This window comes from Lampris incognitus, chromosome 17 (genome assembly GCF_029633865.1).
Source record: "Lampris incognitus isolate fLamInc1 chromosome 17, fLamInc1.hap2, whole genome shotgun sequence".
NCBI lineage: Eukaryota > Metazoa > Chordata > Actinopteri > Lampriformes > Lampridae > Lampris > Lampris incognitus.
This window is the reverse complement of record NC_079227.1, coordinates 31739109-31761132: the sequence shown is the minus strand read 5'-3', so window position 1 is coordinate 31761132 and position 22024 is coordinate 31739109. Positions and strand designations below refer to the sequence as shown.

Below are 22024 nucleotides of genomic sequence, written 5' to 3'. Positions count from 1 at the left end.
GTGCGCGCGCGAGCGAGCGCAAGGGGAAGTGGAAGAAGGGACAGGCCGGGCCAACCGTTAAAAGCGGAGCCGAGGGAAGACTTGCCAGTGCCGCCGGAGAGCCGAGCTAGCCGCCGGGATTTGACAGCCTCCGGTCCGGAGAAGAGGAGCTGGAAAGTTGCTGAGGGAAACTCGGTCGCGTCTCCGCAACAAGTCGCCGCCCGGTGGGGAAGTATGTTTTAGCTGGGCAACTGGAGCGTCGAGGAGACTAGCCGCCGGCGGAGCCGAAGCTCGCGGCTAGCTCGTTAGCCTTGGGGGTGAAGTAAAAGAAGGGAGGAGGAGGGGGGGAAAGAAAGTGGCGGTGAGATTAATAACTTACTAGAATAACAAGAGATGGAGCTGGACGACGTGGTTCTGTACCAGGACGACTCGGGCAACGCGGCGATGATGTCCGAGCGCGTGTCCGGTCTGGCCAGCTCGATCTACCGCGAGTTCGAGCGGCTCATCGGGAAGTATGACGAGGACGTGGTGAAGGAGCTGATGCCCCTGGTCGTGGCCGTGCTGGAGAACCTGGACTCCGTGTTCGCCGTCAACCAGGAGCACGAAGTGGAGCTGGAGCTGCTGAAGGAGGACAACGAGCAGCTGGTGACCCAGTACGAGCGGGAGAAGGCGCTGAGGAAACACGCCGAGGAGGTGAGTCCGACCCCGGGCAGGGTTCGGACTGTCAGTAACGGGGGGGGGGGATCTCTGTTGTTTGCGGCGCTGCAGGAAAACACAATCCGGGAGGTTTTGTCGTATAAACGCTCTTAATCTTGCGGTTAAATGTCATTTGCGTGCAGACGTCACCGACTTGTGTGCAGCAGAGTACAACGCGAGCGCTTATTTGGTTTTTACTTCTTTTTCTTTTCTTTTTTCTACTCAACAGACTCATCCGTATGCACGCGTAATGTGGTCTAAATGCGTGCACACTTGTTTTGTAAGGACCTCTGTTGTGCTGTTGTTGCATCACTCAACAAGCAGTTTTCCCCCTTATGGCTCTCAGTGTTTGGGACACCTCCTCCGCCTCACCCCGTCTGTCCTTGGCCCACGGCGGGAACAGTCACACGGATGATGAGTTGACGGCTTTAGCTGCGTTTGTACATTTCATACCTTCGTGTGCTGTCAGCTTTAACTCCTTATTGCATTCCTCGTCAGCACCTCCCGAACCTCCTGTGAAGTGTTTTGTTGTCCAGGCAGTACCTCCGCTGCTGCTGCTGCTCTCTACTTCAGTGTTCGTCTTGTAATTCGCTCTTCCGGACCCGTTCATCATGAAAGTACCCGTGCATCTGCACAGGCAAATGACCATCGTGCAGCCTTGACCAGTGGTCATTTCTTTCTTTATGTTGCGTTACTGTAATTGGTGCAAAGCAGGAGGAAACTGGCGTTCGCACTGGGAAAACTCAAAACAGCAGTGTGTGTGTGTGTGTGTGTGATCGCTTTTCCATTTAGCTGTTGTAAACAATTGTCCCTGCAAACCACACACACACACACACACACACACACACACAGAGTCAACCTCGCCCATAAGAACCGGTAACAAATGGGCTGGGCAAGATTTGCTTACTTAACCTAGCCTGTTTAGTTGCGCTAACCCAGGAAAACGAGTGCGCACCAGTCTTGATTATCTGAGAATGAATCAGAAACACTGACAAATACTTGGTACCAAATATAACCAACGTAGCAACCTAACTGAGATAATGGCACATTCTTAGGAGGAAACGCCAAACGTCTTTATGTAAAAGTACAACCAAGAAATTGCTGACATGCCTTGAGTTGCTGAAGAGGGTGGAGATACACAAAGGTGTGTGTGTGTGTGCGCGCACACCCCTCAGTTCAGCTCAAGCGCTGGCAGCTCAAGTAGTCTTGACAATGAAATGTTGAATGACAAGCACAGATGTCGCAAACCATTTAGTCGAAATAACTTCTAGTGAAGTATGTTCCAATATTAAAGCTGTGACATTATTTTATTTTTTTTCCAATCTCATCTCTTGAACTGTTCACATATCCATCTTGCATTACTAGCTCTAAAGAGGAACAATTCTCACACTGATTTGACCTCATCTGACCTTTTTAACTGGATGACATGAGTCATATTGTTTCCGGGGCCTCTGGATGAAGTGTGTGGTCCTCTGAGAAGGGACCGGTCTTTTTGACTTAGTCAGTCTGCTATTCTGATGCTCTGCTACTTGATTTCTATTTTCTGTACAGGTCAGTGTAGCTTTCTGAATGGGCAGCCATGATTCAGGAATCCCACTGCAAGCTCATAGGGGTCTACGCCATAGATTTGGCCCAAAACGTACTTTTTACTGGCCTGGCCGAACCTGGTTTTATGACCGATTTAAACCAACACTGAATTAGGAAAGAATATAATTATCAACTATCAGGCGGGGAGCCTGGAGGGGATTATGCATTGTGTGTGTGTGTGTGTGTGTGTGTGTGTGTTTGTGTGTCTCCGCGGCTAATCTCGCAAACTCCAGGACCCATCAGCCTAAATTTTTTGTGCAGAGTTATGACTGTATGATGAAGAACCTCTCGTGGTTGCGGTTATTAAAAAACATTGGTTCTCGCTATCGCTGCTCCCTCTCCTCGTCCACTCTCTAGCTCGCTCGACCAACGCAGCTCTGTCGCCGCCCGATCCAAATTTAGTCAACAGTTGCGCCTGCGTGCGCATCCGCCACTCATCTACGGTTGACTCGGATCAGGCAGCGACATGATCAAAAGTTATCAAAAGATTCAGTTTCCTGGGTTAGTCCCCTTGGGGAAATTCAGTTACTGCAACTTAACCCATCCTGGCTGTGATCTGTGTAGCTAGGAGTGGTGGGCTGCCGCCTTCATGCTGCGCCCGGGGACCAACTCCACTTCTTTTCCCATTGCTTTGCTCAGGGGCACAAACAGGAGTATAAACCCTAACATGTATGTTTCTTTTGATGGAGGCGGAAACCGGAACACCCGGAGAAAACCCACCGCAGACACAGGGAGAACATGCAAACTCCACCCTGGGATGACCCCCAAGGTTGGACAACCCCGGGGTTCGAACCCAGGACCTTCTTGCAGTGAGGCGACAGCGCTAACCACGGGGCCACTGTGTCACCGGAATTGTGATCATCCCAAAAATGTGAAAGTTATAAAGGAACAACTTCCCCTAGGTTGCAGTCAAAACACGAAGTGTTGCATATTCTTGTCTACATCTACAGTTGGCGCTGCCCGTCAACTGTAGATGTGACCTGCGCATGCGCGACCGTAAAAGTTTTACCCAGCTTTATTATAATGAAAATAAAGACAGGGCTAGGGTTAGACCAAAACAGTCGCGTAGCAAACCTTTTATTTTGGAAAGTGCAAGTTCTTATTGGTCACATTAGGAGGCTGCACATCCACAGACTGACAGGCAAAGCGTTAAGTCGATTTTTTTTTCTACAATTTTCCCCCTTTTTCTCCCCAATTGCATCTGGCCAATCACCCCGCTCTTTTTGAGCCGTCCCGGCCGCTGCTCCACCCCCTCTCTGCTGATCTGGGGGGCGCCCCGACCGACCAGAGGAGGCGCTAGTGTAGCGACCAGGACAAATACCCACGTCCGACTTCCCACCCGCAAACACGGCCAATTGTGTCTGTAGGGACGCCCGACCAAGCCGGATGTAACTCGGGATAGGCAATGGAATAGACCGCTACGCTACCCGGACGCCCCTAAGTAGATATTTTTTAGCTTGAGTGTTGTGTGTGTGTACTGTTCAGTCGACTTGGGTGTTGGGCAAAAATCGTATAATGGCAGGAAAAACTGGTTTTTCCGTGCGTGTATCTGTCCCCTGCTACTCCCATACTGCTGGACCTGTCAGCCTAATAGTTTTTGTGCAGTGAATAACTAGAGACGGGGACGGTTGTGACACTTTTTGTAGTTCTCTGTTACTCAGAGACTATTTGGACTAGACCAACCATATTTATATATTACTCTTACATCTGTGCTAATTACCCATACCATTTGGAGATGATTACATATGACGTATCATCATATCATTCTCAATACTTATTTGAATGGAAGAAGTCATGTTGCGACTGACCCCAATCCTGGGGACGGTGGCATCTTTTTGCTTTTTATCTCAATGAGCCAAGTATTCTGAAAATGTCTGTGAATGTTCTCCTTCATCCAGGTCATGGTTATCCAAAGGAGTTGAATCAAGTGCAACTGGACTTGGTATATAGCCGTGAAGACCTTTCGCCTCTCATCCAAGAGGCTTCCTCAGTTCGTGCCTTTCTGACTAGACCAAGCTAGTCTGACTGGCTGCTGATGATACTCAGTATTTATCCTCTAGGAGTCGTTGTCAGAGCTATAGATGTCCATGGCTCTTTGTGTCCCGATGTTTACCACCGCCCGTCGCTAACAGAGCCATAGATATGAGTGGCTCTTTTGTGTACCGATGTTTGGCCGCGCCCGTCGCCATCGGAGCTATTAATTTGCATTTGTTTAGCAGCGACGGTCGTTGAGGGTGTTAGTTTCGACTTCATTATTCAGTGGTCATGAGAGTCGTTGGAGCCGTTAGTGAGCGACTGGTGTTCTTGGAGGCTAGGCTTCTTGAGTCTCCTGGGTAGAGATGAAAGGACGGCATTGTAAGTGGGAGATAGGTGGTGTCGCAGACCTCCTCCTCTGTTTAGGGATGGTTTTTCCAGTTTCGCATAGATGGCTTCCTTCACCCCTCTTTCAAACCATCTATCTTCTCTGTCCAAAATGTGTACGTTGCTGTCCTTGAAGGAGTGTGTCTTCTCCTTTAGGTGTAGATAGACTGCTGAGTCTTGTCCTGAGGAGTTTGGCCTTCTGTGTTGGGCTATCCGTTTGTGTAGTGGTTGTTTGGTTTCTCCTATGTATAGGTCAGTGCAATCCTCATTGCATTGTACAGCATACACCAGATTGCTTTTTTGGGTGTGTGGTACACGGTCTTTGGGATGAACCAGTCTTTGTCGGAGTGTGTTGCTGGGTTTGAAGCATGCCGGGATGCGGTGTTTGTTGAAAATTCTCCTGAGTTTCTCGGAGACCCCAGAAACATACGGGGTGACTGTGCTATTCCTTCTGTTCCTTTTCTCCTCGTCGCTCACCTGGTTGGTCTTTTTGGGTCTTGGGTCAAAATCCAAACACAAGAGATGCAAGCGTTTACCAAACACATCAACTCAGTGGACAACAACATTACGTTCACAAGGGAAGACGTAAAGAACAACAGTTTGCCCTTCTTGGACTGTGACGTCCACATTGGGGAAGACAGGAGCCTCCACATTGGGGTTTACAGGAAACCTACACACACAGACCAATATCTACTTTTCGACTCACACCACCCGCTGGAACACAAACTTGGCGTCATCAGAACTTTGTAACACAGAGTTGACAATGTGTCCAGCAGCACTCAGGCCCAACGAGAAGAACACAAACACCTGAGGGGAGCTTTAAAAACCTGCGGCTACCCCAGTTGGACCTTTGTGAAAACCGCAACACGTTCCAAAAAGACCAACCAGGTGAGCGACGAGGAGACAAGGAACAGAAGGAATAGCACAGTCATCCCGTATGTTTCTGGGGTCTCCGAGAAACTCAGGAGAATTTTCAACAAACACCGCATCCTGGTATACTTCAAACCCAGCAACACACTCCGACAAAGACTGGTTCATCCCAAAGACCGTGTACCACACACCCAAAAAAGCAATCTGGTGTATGCTGTACAATGCAATGAGAATTGCACTGACCTATACATAGGAGAAACCAAACACCCACTACACAAACGGATGGCCCAACACAGAAGGCCAAACTCCTCAGGACAAGACTCGGCAGTCTATCTACACCTAAAGGAGAAGACACACTCCTTCGAGGACAGCAACGTACACATTTTGGACAGGGAAGATAGATGGTTTGAAAGAGGGGTGAAGGAAGCCATCTATGCGAAACTGGAAAAACCATCCCTCAACAGAGGAGGAGGTCTGCGACACCACCTATCTCCCGCTTACAATGCCGTCCTTTCATCTCTACCCAGGAGACTCAAGTAGCCTAGCCTCCAAGAACAACAGTCGCTCACTAACGGCTCCGACGACTCTCATGACCACTGAATAATGAAGTCGAAACTAACACCCCCAACAACCGTCGCTGCTAAACAAATGCAAATCAGTAGCTCCAATGGCGACGGGCCCGGCTGGACATCGGAGCACAGGAGAGCCACTCATATCGCATATCAATAGCTCCGATAACAACGGACACGGCCAAACATCGGTACACAAAAGAGCCACTCATATCTATGGCTCTGTTAGCGACGGGCGTTGGTAAACATCGGATCACAAAGAGCCATGGACATCTATAGCTCTGACAACGACTCCTAGAGGATAAATTCTGAGTCTCACCACCAGCCAGTCAGACTAGCTTGGTCTAGTCAGAAAGGCACGAACTGAGGAAGGCTCTTGGATGAGAGGCGAAACGTCTTCACAGATACATACCAAGTCCAGTTGCGCTTGATTCAACTTCCTTGGATATTCTGAAAATATCTATTGTTTTACAATTATATTATAATATTTATTTATACAGTAATACTATGGCATTATTTATTAGTAATATTTATCAAATAACGGTTTTGTTTATGCGTTGAATAGACATAGACGTTACAGATGCTATTCAGTCTCCGTGTTTCAGGGTTGGACGGGAAGAGTGGAACAGTTTGCAGTACAACAAACTTTTATTAAACATGTTTATTGTACAAAACTGCAATTGTTTTAAAAACTGATTTTTGTCACACTCCAGTGAATGAGCTGCAACCTTGAGTTTCCTGAAAGGCGCACAGACATCCCAAAATGACACAGCTAATGTCACCCACCCACCCCCTGTCAAAGATTCATAAGCCAACGAAGACAGTTCCGGAAACAATTCTGCCGGCTCCCGGAAAGCCATTTCGTAAAAAAAATCTTTCATTCAGGGCTTGCACACAGGGCTCCAGACTAACTTTTTTTCACCACCATCCCAAAAAATACTCGCCCCAAAGTCAGTGTAAACCATTTCAAGTTCTACATGTTGTCTTTTTACATTGTTATTGTTATCTATAGTGGTTATTTGCATAAAACACTACTCAGTTGATTAGGAAATAAGTGTATTTTTATTTAAATAATTGCTTTGATTAGAAATAATCTTGACGTTAGTAGTTTTAATTATGTATTATAAGCTGCTTAGAGTTAGTGTTAGGAAGTTAAACGGGTTATATTTCTCTAATTGCTGTGGAAAAAGTCAACAAATTTCTTCTTCAAACAGAATCAGAATCATGTTTATTGGCCATGTAGGTTTACACCTACATGGAATTGGACTATGGTGTCATGGCTCTCTCAGTGTACTTAACATAGAATAACAACACAACAATCTTCAGATATATGCAGCAGGATTGACTTGTACAGGCAAAATAAGAGGTGCAGAGAATATATCAGAGATGCTGAAATAGATGTTAGCAGGTTACTTACATACATGCCTGAGGTAGATGGACATGACGGAGTGTACCAGTATACGTACAGTATATACAGCATGGTTGGATTTATTTGACAGTGTTAAGTGTTATTCATTTGAATGACAGCCTACGGAAAGAAACTGTTTTTTTTATCTGGTTGTTTTGGGGTGCAGTGCTCTGTAGTGTCTGCCAGAGGGACCAGTTGGGGTTGTGACCAGGGTGTGATGGGTCTGCAGTAATGCTGCCTGCCTGTTTCCCGAGTCTGGAGGTGTATAAGTCCTGAATGTTGGGCAGGTTGGCACGAACCATTTTCTCTGCAGACTTAACTGTCCATTGTAGTCTGTCCCTGTCCTGTTTGGTGGCTGAACCAAACCAGACAGTGATGCATGTGCAGAGGACAGGCTGGATTATTGCAGTGTAGAACTGAATCAACGGTTCCTGAGGCAGGTTGAAGTTTTTGAGCTGGTGGAGAAAGTACATCCTCTGCTGGGCCTTTTTGATGATTGTGTCAATGTTGGATGCCCACCTTAGGTTCTGGTAGATTGTGAAACCCAGAAATCTGTAGGTTTTCACTGTAAACACCATGCTGTTGAGTATGGTGAGGGGGGGGTTGTTGGGGGACTCCTGAAGTCCACTGTCATCTCCACTGTTTTGAGCATATTCAGCTCCAGGTTGTTATGGCTGCACTAGAGAGACAGCTGTTCACAGACCCGGCACCATCCTGGATAAGGCCAATGATGGTTGTGTCATCCGCAAACTTCAGGAGTTTAACAGACGGGTCACCTGAGATGCAGTCATTTGTGTAGAAGGAGAAGAGCAGAAGGGAGAGCACAAATCCCTGGGGGGGGTGCTGATTGTCCAGGTGTGTGTGGGGGGGGGGGCAGTGCTGATTGTCCAGGTGCTGGATGTGATTTTCCCCAGCCTCACCATCTGCCTCCCGTCTGTCAGGATGTATTTAGTCCACCAGCAGATGGGGGCTGGTAGAGTGAGCCGGGGGAGTTTAAATAGCTGTGTTTATTCAAGTTTCTAGCCAAAAACAAAATTTTACGAAAACTTTTGAACACAACATGACAAGGCACGGCACTCCTCTTAGCCTCTGAGAAAGTGAAATTAACTCTGTGTAGGGGGGTAGATGGGGATACCAGCAGCGGACCCTAGTTCTGCAGCTCTACTATGCTGACATTTTAGAGAATGTAATTAATATTTTCCTCAATAATGATGTATTATTTCACCACCCGCGACCCCTCAGCTATTAAATAGAGGGCCTGGCTAAAGTTAGCTAGCTAGTAGCTAGTAGCGAGCAGCTCACGCGGAGTAGCCAGCCAGTGGTAGTAACTATAGTAACCGCATTAGAAGACGCACTCTGTTGTAGTCCGTCCTCGGCCCAATTTGTCATTTGCTAAGCGATAGTTTAAAACAGGGGTTTTTCAAAGTGAAAGACAGTAGGCCTCCCTTTAGAGAACATAAAGTCACCGGGGCCTCCCTCATAAACCCTGATTTAAAATAATAACATAAATTTAAAAAATGTGGCGCCTTCCTTTGGCGGATTTCCAGGCACGGCTAACTGGGAAGAGACCCTGGGTTAGACCCAGAACTTGCTCGAGGGACTTACATGTCCAATCTGGCCTGGGAACACCTTGGGATCCCCCAGGAGGAGCTGCAGGGCGTTGCTGGGGAGAGGGACGTCTGGAGTGCCCTACTTAGCTTGCTGCCACCGCAACCCGGCCCCGGAGAAGCGGCTGAAGATGAATGAATGAAAAATTATATATGCCTTTCGTCCCAGAGAAGATCTCTGTTCCTCCCAAACACATTCTCTATTGTCCCCGGGTTCGTCTCGAGCCCTGCTTGCACATCCAGCACTGTAGTCACACTTCCCTCTCTGAGGCTCTTCTTTTTGTTCTTCTGAGAACACTTGATAGTCCAGTACCCTGCACTCAGTAACTTATCTGACCCCTTGCCTGGAAGTTTATCTTTTATGAAATAGGGATGAGGTTGGTGTGACAAGTGGTAAAATCCTGAACCACTGCCCTGACTGTCCTCCTTTCTTTCTGATTATATCTGATGCTTGCTCCAAAATACTGAAGGCAACCCCTCTAATAGTAACCCTCTTCCTCACTCTTACTGAAAACAAACAGAATATGGTTTCTACTTTTAGATTATTTATTCACTGTATGACGAACAGTAATTGCTTATTAATTGCTAATGGACCACTGTAATAATATTATGTTAATACAAAATAATGAAATGATCCCATTTTTATGTATTTAACACCAGTAATTATGGACATCACAATGATCTGTGCATGTATTGCACAGCTGTGCATGTATTGCAAGATTGGTATACGTTATACCAACCTTTTTTTGCACAAAAAGGCATTACAAATTTGTATTTGGGTGAACTATCATTTTATCTACCCCAGAATGACTTGGTTATGTTGGGGGGGAAAAAAACAAAACACTGTTTTGTGGTCTGTTTTGATATGGCTGCTTCGCTTGGGGGTGGTCCCAACCCTATCAGCCATGACAGAACATCATGTGCTAGCTAGAACGCTGACCTTGACACGACACATGCTAACCATGTCACTTAGAAATCAACAAAGCAATCAGTCAAACTAAGTTTTGATTAAGTCATAAAAAAGGTCACGTCAGTGGGACAAAAATACAACTCGTGAAAAAATACTTTCATACCTCCAAAAACACTTTTTTTTCAGTAAATGCAGCAGCAGATGTTGTGTCTTCTGCCTTCCTGGTGGAGGGAGGGTCTAACTGAGCGTGTGCAGTATGAGTGTCATCACTAGCATGTTTCTGATTGGAGGAATAAGACTGGTTGCAAACGTCCCTTGTTGAAACTGTCCCCAGTCTCCCCCATGATCAAGGACCTCTTGTGGTCGTGGTGATGCAAAACCTTTGAAAATCTGTTTTAAACTGCAATTGGGTGCTCAGTCCTCACCTGGTTCTTCGATCAAACTGAGCACCGGAGAAGGGGCGATATGTCTGGCGAGGATCTGCACCCTACTGAGTGTACTCTTCTAGTGTTTTGGTGTAAACTTTTAGTTTTACTGTTAGTTCAGTTAAGTGTTTAAGATGTGTAACCGTAGCATTTCTCCAGGGATGGCTACCATAGGAATCTTCCTCTCACTACAAGAACAAAATAACTACTTGTTTGTTTTAATTAAGAGATTGTGTCTATTGTGACATGTGGTATCCTACAATTTACATGCTTTTTCTTAACTTTCAGTGTCATATACAAGTGCAACAATAACATTCATTGTTTTCAACGTCCCCCATGGAAATGCTCGTCCAGCGCTGTCGATATAATTCATTCCTTCCAGAAGGGGTGTGATATTGATTTTGCATGCGGAGTGGTTGAAGACAATCATGTTTCAGAAAATATTCAATATCTGATTTGAATTATGTTTGGGTAGAGCTGCATGATATTGACAACAGTTGAAACTGCAATATTTTCCCAGAATATTGCGTTTACACCATTACAATAATGCAATACACGACTTTTAAACATGATTAACGTTGGGCGGCGCAGTGGTTAGTGCTGTCGCCTCACAGCAAGAAGGTCCTGGGTTCGAACCCCGGGGTTGTCCAACCTTGGGGGGGGGGGCATCCTCTGTGTGGAGTTAGCATGTTCTCCCCATATCCGCGGTGGGTTTTGCTCCAGCCCCCCACACACACACACACACCATCAAAAGAAACATGCATGTTAGGGTTAATACTCCACTCTGTGCCCCTGACTGAGGCAATGGAGAAAAAAAGCTGGAGTTGGTCCCCGGGTGCAGCATGAAGACAGCAACCCACTGCTCCTAGCTACACAGATCACAGCTAGGATGGGTAACTGAATTTCCCCAGGGGGATTCATAAAGGAAACTTAATCTTAATGTTTGGGTGCCATGAAAAGTTTTCAGGGGGGTGCTCGATGGCTGTGGCGCTGCACTTTCCCTGGCCTGTACAGTCATATGTTTGGTGGGAAGGGAACATTAGTGTAAGGATTTCACGTCACTTCTTCAGCTGACTGAACAACTTGGTCCTTTTTACCGTTTTGGGTGCAGCAAAGTTTGCACTGTCTGTACTTGCCCTGCCCAATCTGGCTTGTAACCAAAGTATTTTCAATTTAGAGGAGATGATCCGGGTTTAGCGAGTGAAATATTTTACATGACCGGATATGAGGGACGTAGGCTTAATTACCTCTTGCCATCTGTGGGTCTATGCATTCTCTTGTGATAGTTTTTGTATGGACGAAATTGCAGCCAATCATGTGGACTGTTCCTTACCTCCAAGAGCCACAGTTTACTGTACTGAATGGTATTAGCGACTGATGGGTTACAGCGCTTAACCCGTATAATTGAGAAACATTATGAATATTTCTTGATCTAAGATTTAAACCTGGTTTTAAATGGAATGCAATACTGGCAGACTAAAGGGTTTTTTTTATACTATGGACAATAATAATACCATGTACAGTCTTATTTGGGAGAGCTGCATCTGATAAGACTCGATGCCCCATGATTTGTGGAATTTGCAAAGTTAACATTGGTTTATTGATGTTGTGCAATGAACAAGTGCGGTCGTTTTCAAAGGAAACGGCAAAAAAGATCATGCCAAAATCTCAGAAATAGAAAAGCTATATAAAGAACAGGCTGGTACAGTCACTGCCATCCAGGTCATTAAAGGGGAACCGCTGTGCAGGAAAAGCAAAGCAAATGATGACGAGATGTCAGGTCAAGTATGGCGGAAAAGTTCATGATTAACTTTTTTTTTATATTCTCCAACTGTTTTTTGTTTTTATTGTGCAGTAAAGCAAAAACTCATGACTTGCTCCACAAGACATAGCAGAGACCTTGCACAACCTCTCACCGTCTCACCACTGATACTGTGACTGAGAAGTAATGCTGTTTAGACGAACGCGGGACTTGCTGACAGCTGCAACCGAGTTGACATCAGTTGTCTTTCCTAAGGGACATTTCACGATGGAATAAGACGGGTTGCACAATGGAAGGAATTTGTTAAACATTGACAAACGCCAAAGCAATCACAGTGGAGGTGAGCGAAAATGCAAATCTGCTTCGAGCCACTCGGAGAAGCAAAGAGACTGCTCGCCAGAAGTACTGAACGAGCCCGAGTGCAGTTTGTCCCTTCCCCAAGCCCAGAGGAGCCCCCTCGTCCCTCCTCGTAGTAGCGCTACCAACCCAATTGAGACTGGAGAGGAAAAGGGAAGGGCAGGAAATTCTCAGAAAAGCACCACTTCCCGCTGTTCTTTTCTCTGGTCAGGGTAGTTCTTTGACTATCTGCCCCCTTAACCTGAACAATGTCCTGGGCAGGGATGGCACAGCGGGAGGATGTCAGACCCTGTGATGATAGGATGTATAAGGAAGTCGGAGGCTGCAGGATCTGCTCAGAAATAATGGCAGGAGATTGGTCTGTAATCCACTTTGGAGGTTTTGCACTTTTCCTAACCTAATATGACCTGAGCAGCACTGCGGTCTGAGGTTGGATGCTGGCAGCAGCTGATGTGTTTCAGCAGACAGCCATGAATCCTGTTCAAGTGTCCTTGAGCAAGGCACCGAGCCCATCCCCTTACCTATTTTCAGTCACTATGGATGTAAGTGTTAGCATGACACTTTTTTGTGGATTTTTCCCCCTTTTTCTCCTTGTACCTTTCCTCCTTTTCCCCCTTGCCTGCCTTTTTCTTCTTGTACTTGGTCAATTACTCCACTCTTCTGAGCCGTCCCGGTCGCTGCTCCACCCCCCTCTGCTGATCCGGGGAGGGCTGCAGGCTACCACATGCCTCCTCCAATACATGTGGAGTCACCAACCGCTTCTTTTCACCTGACAGAGTTTCGCCAGGGGGACGTAGCACGTGGGAGGATCAGGCGCCCCGACCGACCAGAGGAGGCGCCAGTGCGGCGACCAGGACACATACCCACATCCGGCTTCCCACCCGCAGACACGGCCAATTGTGTCTGTAGGGACACCCGACCAAGCCGGCAGTAACACAGGGATTCGAACCGACGATCCCCGTGTTGGTAGGCAACGGAATAGACCGCCATGCCGCCCGGACACCTAGCTTGACATTCTGATAGTCTCCCTTAGTTTTATCTGTCCAATAAAAGGACATAAAGGCATCTCTGCATGGGGAGAAGTTGGGCTGTCCGGGAAAAGATGCAGTGTGTTGATAACAGCCACGTCTGTCTAATTCTTTCTTTCTTCTCTTTTTTTTAAAGAGGACGTATAAAAACGGCTCTCTCCCTCTCAGGTGTTTTCTCTGCTCCTTTATTCTCAGGTTTCTAAGTAGACCGGTCGGATCGGGTTGTGTCGAATCGATGGACTCTGTCGTTCATATCAACCGTTTCTTTGTTATGTGGTTATGCCGACGGTCAACTCGCCCTGCGGCAGTCCTTCGGTCACAATGTGTGCCAGCGAGTCGCCGCTGGTGACCCGAGGCCTCCGAGCCACGGTCTCTGGGATGCTGCAGTGATGACCAGCCACCGAAAGCCGAGTAGAGTTTATCACTCTGGCAGTCACTTCCTCCATGGGAGGGGAGTGGAAGTGCGCGTGCTGGAGCTGCGCGGAGGTGTGCACGTGTGTGTGCACGTGTGTGCGTGTCCTGGGCACAAAGGGAGCATTATAGATGGAGCGTAGGGCGAAGCACATCGCACAAGGAGGAGGAACACTCATTCTCTAGAGCGCTGTCATATGTATGTCCCCCGTCCCAACGGGTCATATGATGAGCAGCAGTGTGTGTGTGTGTGTGTGTCTGTGTGTGTGTGTGTGTGTGTGTGTGTGTGTGTGTGTGTCTGCGTAGTGTGAGATAACATTTGGGTCAGATACTCGGCGATTGCTTTAAATAGTGCAAATCAATCCGTAAGTCCATGTCTGTGTGGCGGGGGCACAGGAGTGTGTTGCCCATAGGATACTTTACAGTTGGTCTAATTAGTTGTTTTCACCGCTCGCTCTCCGCCCCCCCCCCCCCCCACACACACACCACCACCACCACCACATTACCCCTGTGTTATCCTGCAGATGCTTGTCCGGTCTGTTGTTGAATGAGCAACAACCGCAATCCCCTGAGAGTTCATCACACCTCACAATGGAGGTTGTGGTTTTAGACTCGAAGCTTATGCCAGGGATTTCTTTTAATATTTGGTGTGTCTTTTTGTGTGATCTCAAGTATTATGTGTTGCTCTGCCATTTGTGTGTGTGTGTGTGTGTGCATGCTTATGTATTAACAGATTACGGTTCTACCCCTCCCACCCCCCACCCACCCCCACAAGCCGGCTGTCTGCAGCCCGGTGCTATGTTAATGCTCTTAGTAGATTTACATGGGAACGGAGCCGTAGCCCGAGACACACTGCGGTGGCTCCAGACCCCACGGAGTCTGGTCTGACTTTTTTAATACCGACCTCATGTCCTGTGTTCAGGCTGACCCACTACTCCCTGCTCTCCCAGTGCATGCATCTTGTCTCTAGCTGTACGGCATGCTTCCTTCTCCGGTACAATGCAGATATCGGACCTGTCCCTTATCACACTTCGTTTCTCATCGAGCCTGTATGTGAGATCGTCCCATGAAACTGAGCAGGGTCTTGGGTGTGTGCAACCAAAAAAGATTAAAAAATGCCCGTGTAAAACAAAACCACTGGGAAGGGAATGCCTTTCGGCGATTTGCAGACACCCATCGACCCCTCTATCATAAAGGCGCTCATAGACGTCCGTATGAAGAACGGTCTGCTTGTTTCTTCTTGGGCCTCAGGCTCGGCAGGGGGACTCAGGTGATCCCCTCCCTCTTTCAGATGACTTGTCATCCGCACGGCCCTGCCATCCCCGCTAGGTGCCCGAATCAAAAGAGCTGACCCACTTTGAGTCACATCACGCCTTGTTCCCCGGTAACAAGACACCTGACTGATCAGAAACAAAAAACTGAGGTGTTGGAAGAGATCTTGTCCCGATTGGAGAGATGATCTATCGGAACTAACAAACCGTGAAGCCGCCCCCCATTTAGCACTCGGGTCAAAGAGGTCACACTGTTGTGAGCGTGCATATTCGCAGCTGCCAGTCAGCGTTAACGGGCCAAAACACTTGCCGTTGCCTTCTTTCTCTTCGCCTTTGTTTTCCTCGAGGGCCAGAGATGATTGAGACGGTCAGGCCCGGCTCGCTGTTCATTAACCACTTATTTGTGAGCTGCTGGCAGGAAGAGAAGTGACCTTGTCGGGCCTGGTGGTCAGCGGTGCTGTCCTTCTCCCTGTGAAAGCCAAGCTAGCGGCATAGAACAAAGATGGCCATCATAATGATTCGTAATGTTGGGTTTATCGGCGGGTCCAGAACATGTCCGTCATGTGGGGCTGGATAATACCGGAAGAAATGGACATTGCTTTATTTTTGTGATATGCGTTAAGATGTTAAAGAAACGGGAGTTACATATTTTTACTGTATATGAGGCTTTTAACTTCAGTAGCTCCGCTTGGAAAGAATTTCTCACTCCAGCAATGCCGAGGATGATTTTAGAGAGAGAGGGAAACCAAGGCGGCTGTTCAGTACTCTGGTTGACTCGGCGTGACATGTATGTACTCAGTTTAACACTCACTCCTCTGTCAAGCTAGTCCATGCCAGGGATTCCTTCGTCTTACTTCTCATGTATTTTGCTTACCCTTAAAGAAGGATGGTGTCTAGAAATGACTCAGGAGGTGACAGGAGGCTTCGTATCTCTTTCTTCCAGTCTGAAATATAACATCCCACTTAAAGATGCAACATCACTTAAGAGACATCCATCCATCCATCCATTATCCAAACCGCTTATCCTGCTCTCAGAGTCACGGGGATGCTGGAGCCTATCCCAGCAGTCATTTGGCAGCAGGCGGGGAGACACCCTGGACAGGCCGCCAGACCATCACACAGGGCCGACATACATGCACGCACACACACACACATACACACACATTCATCCCTAGGGACAATGTAGTACGGCCGATTCACCTGACCTACATGTCTTTGGGCTGTGGGAGGAAACCGGAGCCCCCGGAGGAAACCCACACAGACACGGGGAGAACATGCAAACTCCACACAGAGGACGACCCCCAAGGTTGGACTACCCCAAGGCTCAAACCCAGGACCTTCTTGTGGTGGCACTAACCACTGCGCCGCCGTGCCGCCGTTAAAAGATTTGCCATGACAAAATACATAAATGAACCTTTTATTGCAAAAATGCAAACCTCGCTAAACTGCAAACTTCTCTAAAATTGGAAAATAAATAAACAGAAGCTATACTTAAGTTTCTTGAGTGTTTTGTGTTGGGGTTTTTTTTTATATAAATGAAAGAAATCGCACTACAGGGGGCGTCTGGGTAGCGTGGCGGTCTATTCCGTTGCCTACTAACACGGGGGCTCTCCGATTTGAATCCCCGTGTTGCCTCCGGCTTAGTCGGGCGTCCCTACGGACACAATCGGCTGTGTCCTCGGGTGGGAAGCCGGATTATGTGTCCTGGTCGCTGCAGTAGCGCCTCCTCTGTCCGGTCAGGACGTCTGTTCGGGGGGGAATAGCGTGAGCCTCCCACGCGCTACGTCCCCCTGGTGAAACTCCTCACTGTCAGGTGAAAAGAAGCAGCTGGCGACTCCACATGTATGGGAGGAGGCATGTGGTAGTCTGCAGCCCTCCCCGGATCGGCAGAGGGGGTGGAGCAGCGACTGGGACGGCTCGGAAGAGTGGGGTAATTGGCCAAGTACAATTGGGGAGAAAAAAGGGTGAAATCTCCAAAAAAATAAAATGAAATAATTATATATATATATATATATATATATATATATATATATATATATATATATATATATATATATAACAGAAGCTATACTTGAGTTTCTTGAGTTTTTGTTTTTTTGTTTTTTGTTTTTTTTAGTAAATGAAAGACATCCCACTACAAAGCTCCTTTTAAGCCCAATTTATGCTCTAAATGTCGGCTAGCAGACAAATGTCTCCCGGCAGACAAAAAAAGTGTCTCTTGAGTTGTTGCATTTATGCTTGTCGCCATGTCGCTGACTGTCCCCTGGTATCTATGGAAACGTTTCGCGTCACGCGCTGTGTTGTAAACAGTAGCGAGTGTTCTTTTCATGAATGAGCGCGCGTAATGTAAACGACGCTCTCAAGCAAAACCGTGGCAACGCTCGAACACCTTGTCCCTTCAATCCAACTATCCAATCACAGCTAAGCGACATAATGTGCGCGAGTCTGCGACATAAGAAAATGTGTCGTGTACACGACGGCCCCGGGAGACACAAAACGTGTCTGTCATGACGTCAAAATTGTCGAGAGACATCTGTCTGCTAGCCGACATTTGGAGTATAACTTGGGCCTAAGTGGCCCTTCTAGTTTTTTTTTCTTTTTTTTTTCCTATCCAGCAGTGAAAAATGTGTAGCTAACGGGACAGTTAGCCCAATTTGCCATACATTGCACCCTTTTGGATTGTGACTATGACGCATGCTTTCATTGCGACGCCGACGCTGAAGCGATATATTGTTCAGCCCCGGTTCTGTACAAGTGTTGTATTGTGTAGTCAAGCCACTTATTCCACCCATTTGAACGACCGCAGTCATGCGGTTCCCAGCCATAGAAATCCAAAGAGAAGCGTTGGCACCATCAGCAGCTGCCGTGAGAGTCGAAATCTACGTGGACCGTTTCTCACCGAGGCCCGCTGCTGTGTCCCCTTAGAGACTGGGTGTTTCGTTATGTTAACTCTCAATGATGCATTATCTGTCTCCCACCACTGATACACACACACACACACACACACACACACACACACACACACACACACACACAGCAACCGTGGCGGTTGGTGAGTGTGCGTGCCAAGGAGCTGGCGCTGTGCACCTGTTGTGTAGAGGGGTTAAGTGACACTCACAATGGAGATGGAGACGCTGTGGCGCTTTTTCCAGCGGCGTTATCGTCCGTAGCGTGGTTAGACAGTCATCACAAGCTCCACAATGATGGCAAGGGGAACATTATCACAGGTGTTTTCTGTCCCCTCCCACCCAGACAAAGGAGGAAATTAGCTAATTAATTCATTGACGGGGTCTTGTGCATGTGTCAGATTTCTCTTTCAACAAATCATCAGACTGTGTTGTGAAGCTGCATTCTGCAAGCCTGCAGCACTAGTCCCAGATTCAGTGGATTGATGAGGAATTCTGTCTCTCTTTCTGCCCCCCTCTCTCCCTCCCTCTCTCTCTCTCTCTTCTTCTGCAGAGATACATTGCCTTTGAGGACTCCCAGGAGGGCGAGAAGAAGGAGCTCCAGCGTCGACTAGTGATGATGGAGTCGCACTCCCGCCAGCTAGAGCTAAAAAATAAGAACTATGCAGATCAAAGTAAGTTGTGCTTCCATGGTCACACACACAATTCCGTACAGGTTTTCCTCCTCACGGCGTCCGTCTTGGGACGCTTCCACACTCTGGTGATGCCAGTCTTTCTGGAGCTTCAGCCATTTTACCCCAAGCTGTTTTTGACTTTGGGTGCGCTCTCAAAAAAAACAAGTGTTGAGTTCTTTTTAAAAATGGGTAAGAAGGGCGTGTGGGTAGCGTAGCGGTCTATTCTGTTGCCTGCCAAACACAGGGATCGCCAGTTCGAATCCGTCCCAGCAGACACAATTGGTCATGTCTGCGGGTGGGGAGCCGGATGTGGGTATGTGTCCTGGTCACTGCACTAGCACCTTCTCTGGTTGGTCAAGGCGCCTGTTCGAGGGGGAGACCGAGGGGCAATAGCATGATCCTCCCACGCGCTACCTCCCCCTGGCAAAACTCCTCACTGTCAGAGGAAAAGAAGCGGCTGGCGACTCCACATGTATGGGAGGAGGCATGTGGTAGTCTGCAGCCCTCCCTGGATCGGCAGACGGGGTGGAGCAGCGACCAGAACAGCTCAGAAGAGTGGGGTAATGGGCCAGGGAGAAAAAGGGGGGTGGGGGAAGTACTTAATACAAACAGGATGGTGTGCAGTGGGGAAACTTTTACTGTTGTGGTAGCGAGATACAGCTGAAGAGACCGCTTTATTCCACACGGCGGGCAGATCATCGTTTAAAGCCATGATCCACTTTATGTGCTGCCTGAGAGGAAATACTTTTCCTAAGCCACAATTTATAACTAAGTTTGACAGGATGGCCATGTGGATCGGTGAATAAACAACTCTAAATGGAAGATTGCTGTGACCACATTGGTAAAGTCACATGGCGTTGTAGCAAAGACGGCTCCTACTAGTCTTTAACCGCAGTCCTTTCTATTTTCATTATTTTGACCTGGTAATACAGTATACCCTGGTACTATTAGGGGACCATTGATGGGATGGAAAAAATTGATAGCGCCCCACCGTAGTGTGGGGTCCGTGTCATATGAACTGCTCTTGACTATGTAAATCTTATTGAATGTTGTGTGTATGTGTGCATGCACGCACACCTACCAAAATAAGCAGCGAGGGACTATTGTGGCTGGGCTCATCTTGCTGCTGCATGCAGATGCACTGCAAGTATATCAGAAGATGCAAATCTCTCAAAAAATGTTTACGTCTATCAGAACACCTCTTATGAATATGAGCAACATGACTACCTGCAATGCATGCAGGCCATTCATTGTGTTCAGTACTTATGTAGCGGCACCAAGTAGATGTGAGCAGAAGAAGTAATGTGAAGCATGCAGTTTTCAGTGTTTATGGTATAAAGTCACCAGTAGGGGACATGAACAACGGTGTTTATGGTATGAAGTCACCAGTAGGTGACATGAACAACAGTGTTTATGGTATGAAGTCACCAGTAGGTGACATGAACAACAGTGTTTATGGTATGAAGTCACCAGTAGGGGACATGAACAACAGTGTTTATGGTATAAAGTCACCAGTAGGGGACATGAACAACAGTGTTTATGGTATGAAGTCACCAGTAGGGGACATGAACAACGGTGTTTATGGTATGAAGTCACCAGTAGGGGACATGAACAACAGTGTTTATGGTATGAAGTCACCAGTAGGGGACATGAACAACAGTGTTTATGGTATGAAGTCACCAGTAGGTGACATGAACAACAGTGTTTATGGTATGAAGTCACCAGAAGGTGACATGAACAACGGTGTTTATGGTATGAAGTCACCAGTAGGGGACATGAACAACAGTGTTTATGGTATGAAGTCACCAGTAGGGGACATGAACAACAGTGTTTATGGTATGAAGTCACCAGTAGGGGACATGAACAACAGTGTTTATGGTATGAAGTCACCAGTAGGTGACATGAACAACAGTGGCTGATGGCGTGCATAGTTGCAGAAGAGCGCCACGATTCAGCGAGAAATTTATAATGTGAAACTGAACAATCGAGGACGAAAAAACGGGGCGTCCTGGTAGGGTAGTGGTCTATTCCGTTGCCTACCAACACGGGGATCGCTGGTTCGAATCCCCGTGTTGCCCCCGGCTTGGTCGGGAGTCCCTAGAGACACAATTGGCTGTGTCTGTGGGTGGGAAGCCGGATGTGGGTATGTGTCCTCTGATCAATGGGGGCGCCTGTTCAGGAGGGAGGGGGAACTGGGGGGAATAGCGTGATCCTCCCACGTGCTACGTCCCCCTGGCGAAACGCCTCACTGTCAGGTGAAAAAGAAGCGGCTGATGACTCCACATGTATCGGAGGAGGCGTGTGGTAGTCTGCAGCCCTCCCGGGATCGGCAGAGGGGGTGGAGCAGCGACCGGGCCCCGAGTGTGAAACCGACCTGTCTGCGTCTCACAGACAATAGGTTTACTGCATGGGCCTTCTTTTCCACAGTGGGATGAATACATCCCCACTTGCAGTCCCGTACATCAGCAGTGCCCTCTGAGCAGCGTCGACTGTTTGCAGATCTTGTGACTGCTGTCAGCTTTTATGTGGCTTTGGGCAAATAAACTCCGCTGTCCCAATGAACAAAAAACCATCAGTAACACTGCCTCCTGTGAGACCCAGTCTGGGTTTTGCTCCCACTCCCACATGACACACACCAAGTGACCAACAGTCCACCACACTAGGGCTGCACCGAACAGTTATTTCATTATCGATTTGATCTGTTGATTTTTTTTCCCCCCTTCTTTTTCTCCCCAATTGTATCTGGACAATTACCCCACCCTTCCGAGCCATCCCGGTCACCGCTCCACCCTCTCTGCTGAACCGGGGAGGGATACAGACTACCACATGCCTCCTCCGATACATGTGGAGTCGCCAGCCGCTTCTTTTCACCTGACAAGTGAGGAGTTTCACCAGGGAGACGTAGCGCATGGGAGGATCACGCTATTCCCCCCAGTTCCCACCCCACCCGCCCCGAACAGGTGCCCCGGCCGACCAGAGGAGGCGCTAGTGCAGCGACCAGGACACATACCCACATCCGGCTTCCCACCTGCAGACACAGCAAATTGTGTCTGTAGGGACGCCCGACCAAGCCGGAGGTCTACTGATTTCTTTTAAAATACAAACTTTTAAAAACCAAAAACCCTGAATTATTAATTTTACTATGATATGAATCAGAGAAAGGCAAATTAAATTTTAGCATGTGGGAACCTGTCACCAATTGA

At 47.7% G+C, this 22024-nt stretch overlaps 1 protein-coding gene across 2 annotated transcripts in view; it reads left to right on the top strand.

Annotated features, from left to right (window-relative positions):
- The first annotated feature begins 44 nt into the window (after window positions 1–44).
- Window positions 45–22024, top strand: part of spag9b (sperm associated antigen 9b) — a 62422-nt gene continuing 40442 nt past the window's right edge. For both annotated transcript variants that reach the window (XM_056296899.1, XM_056296898.1), the window contains exons 1-2: window positions 45–672; window positions 18701–18821. In XM_056296899.1, the coding sequence (XP_056152874.1) occupies window positions 373–672; window positions 18701–18821 (421 nt within the window). In that variant the 5' untranslated portion in view covers window positions 45–372. The remainder of the gene's footprint in view (window positions 673–18700; window positions 18822–22024) is intronic.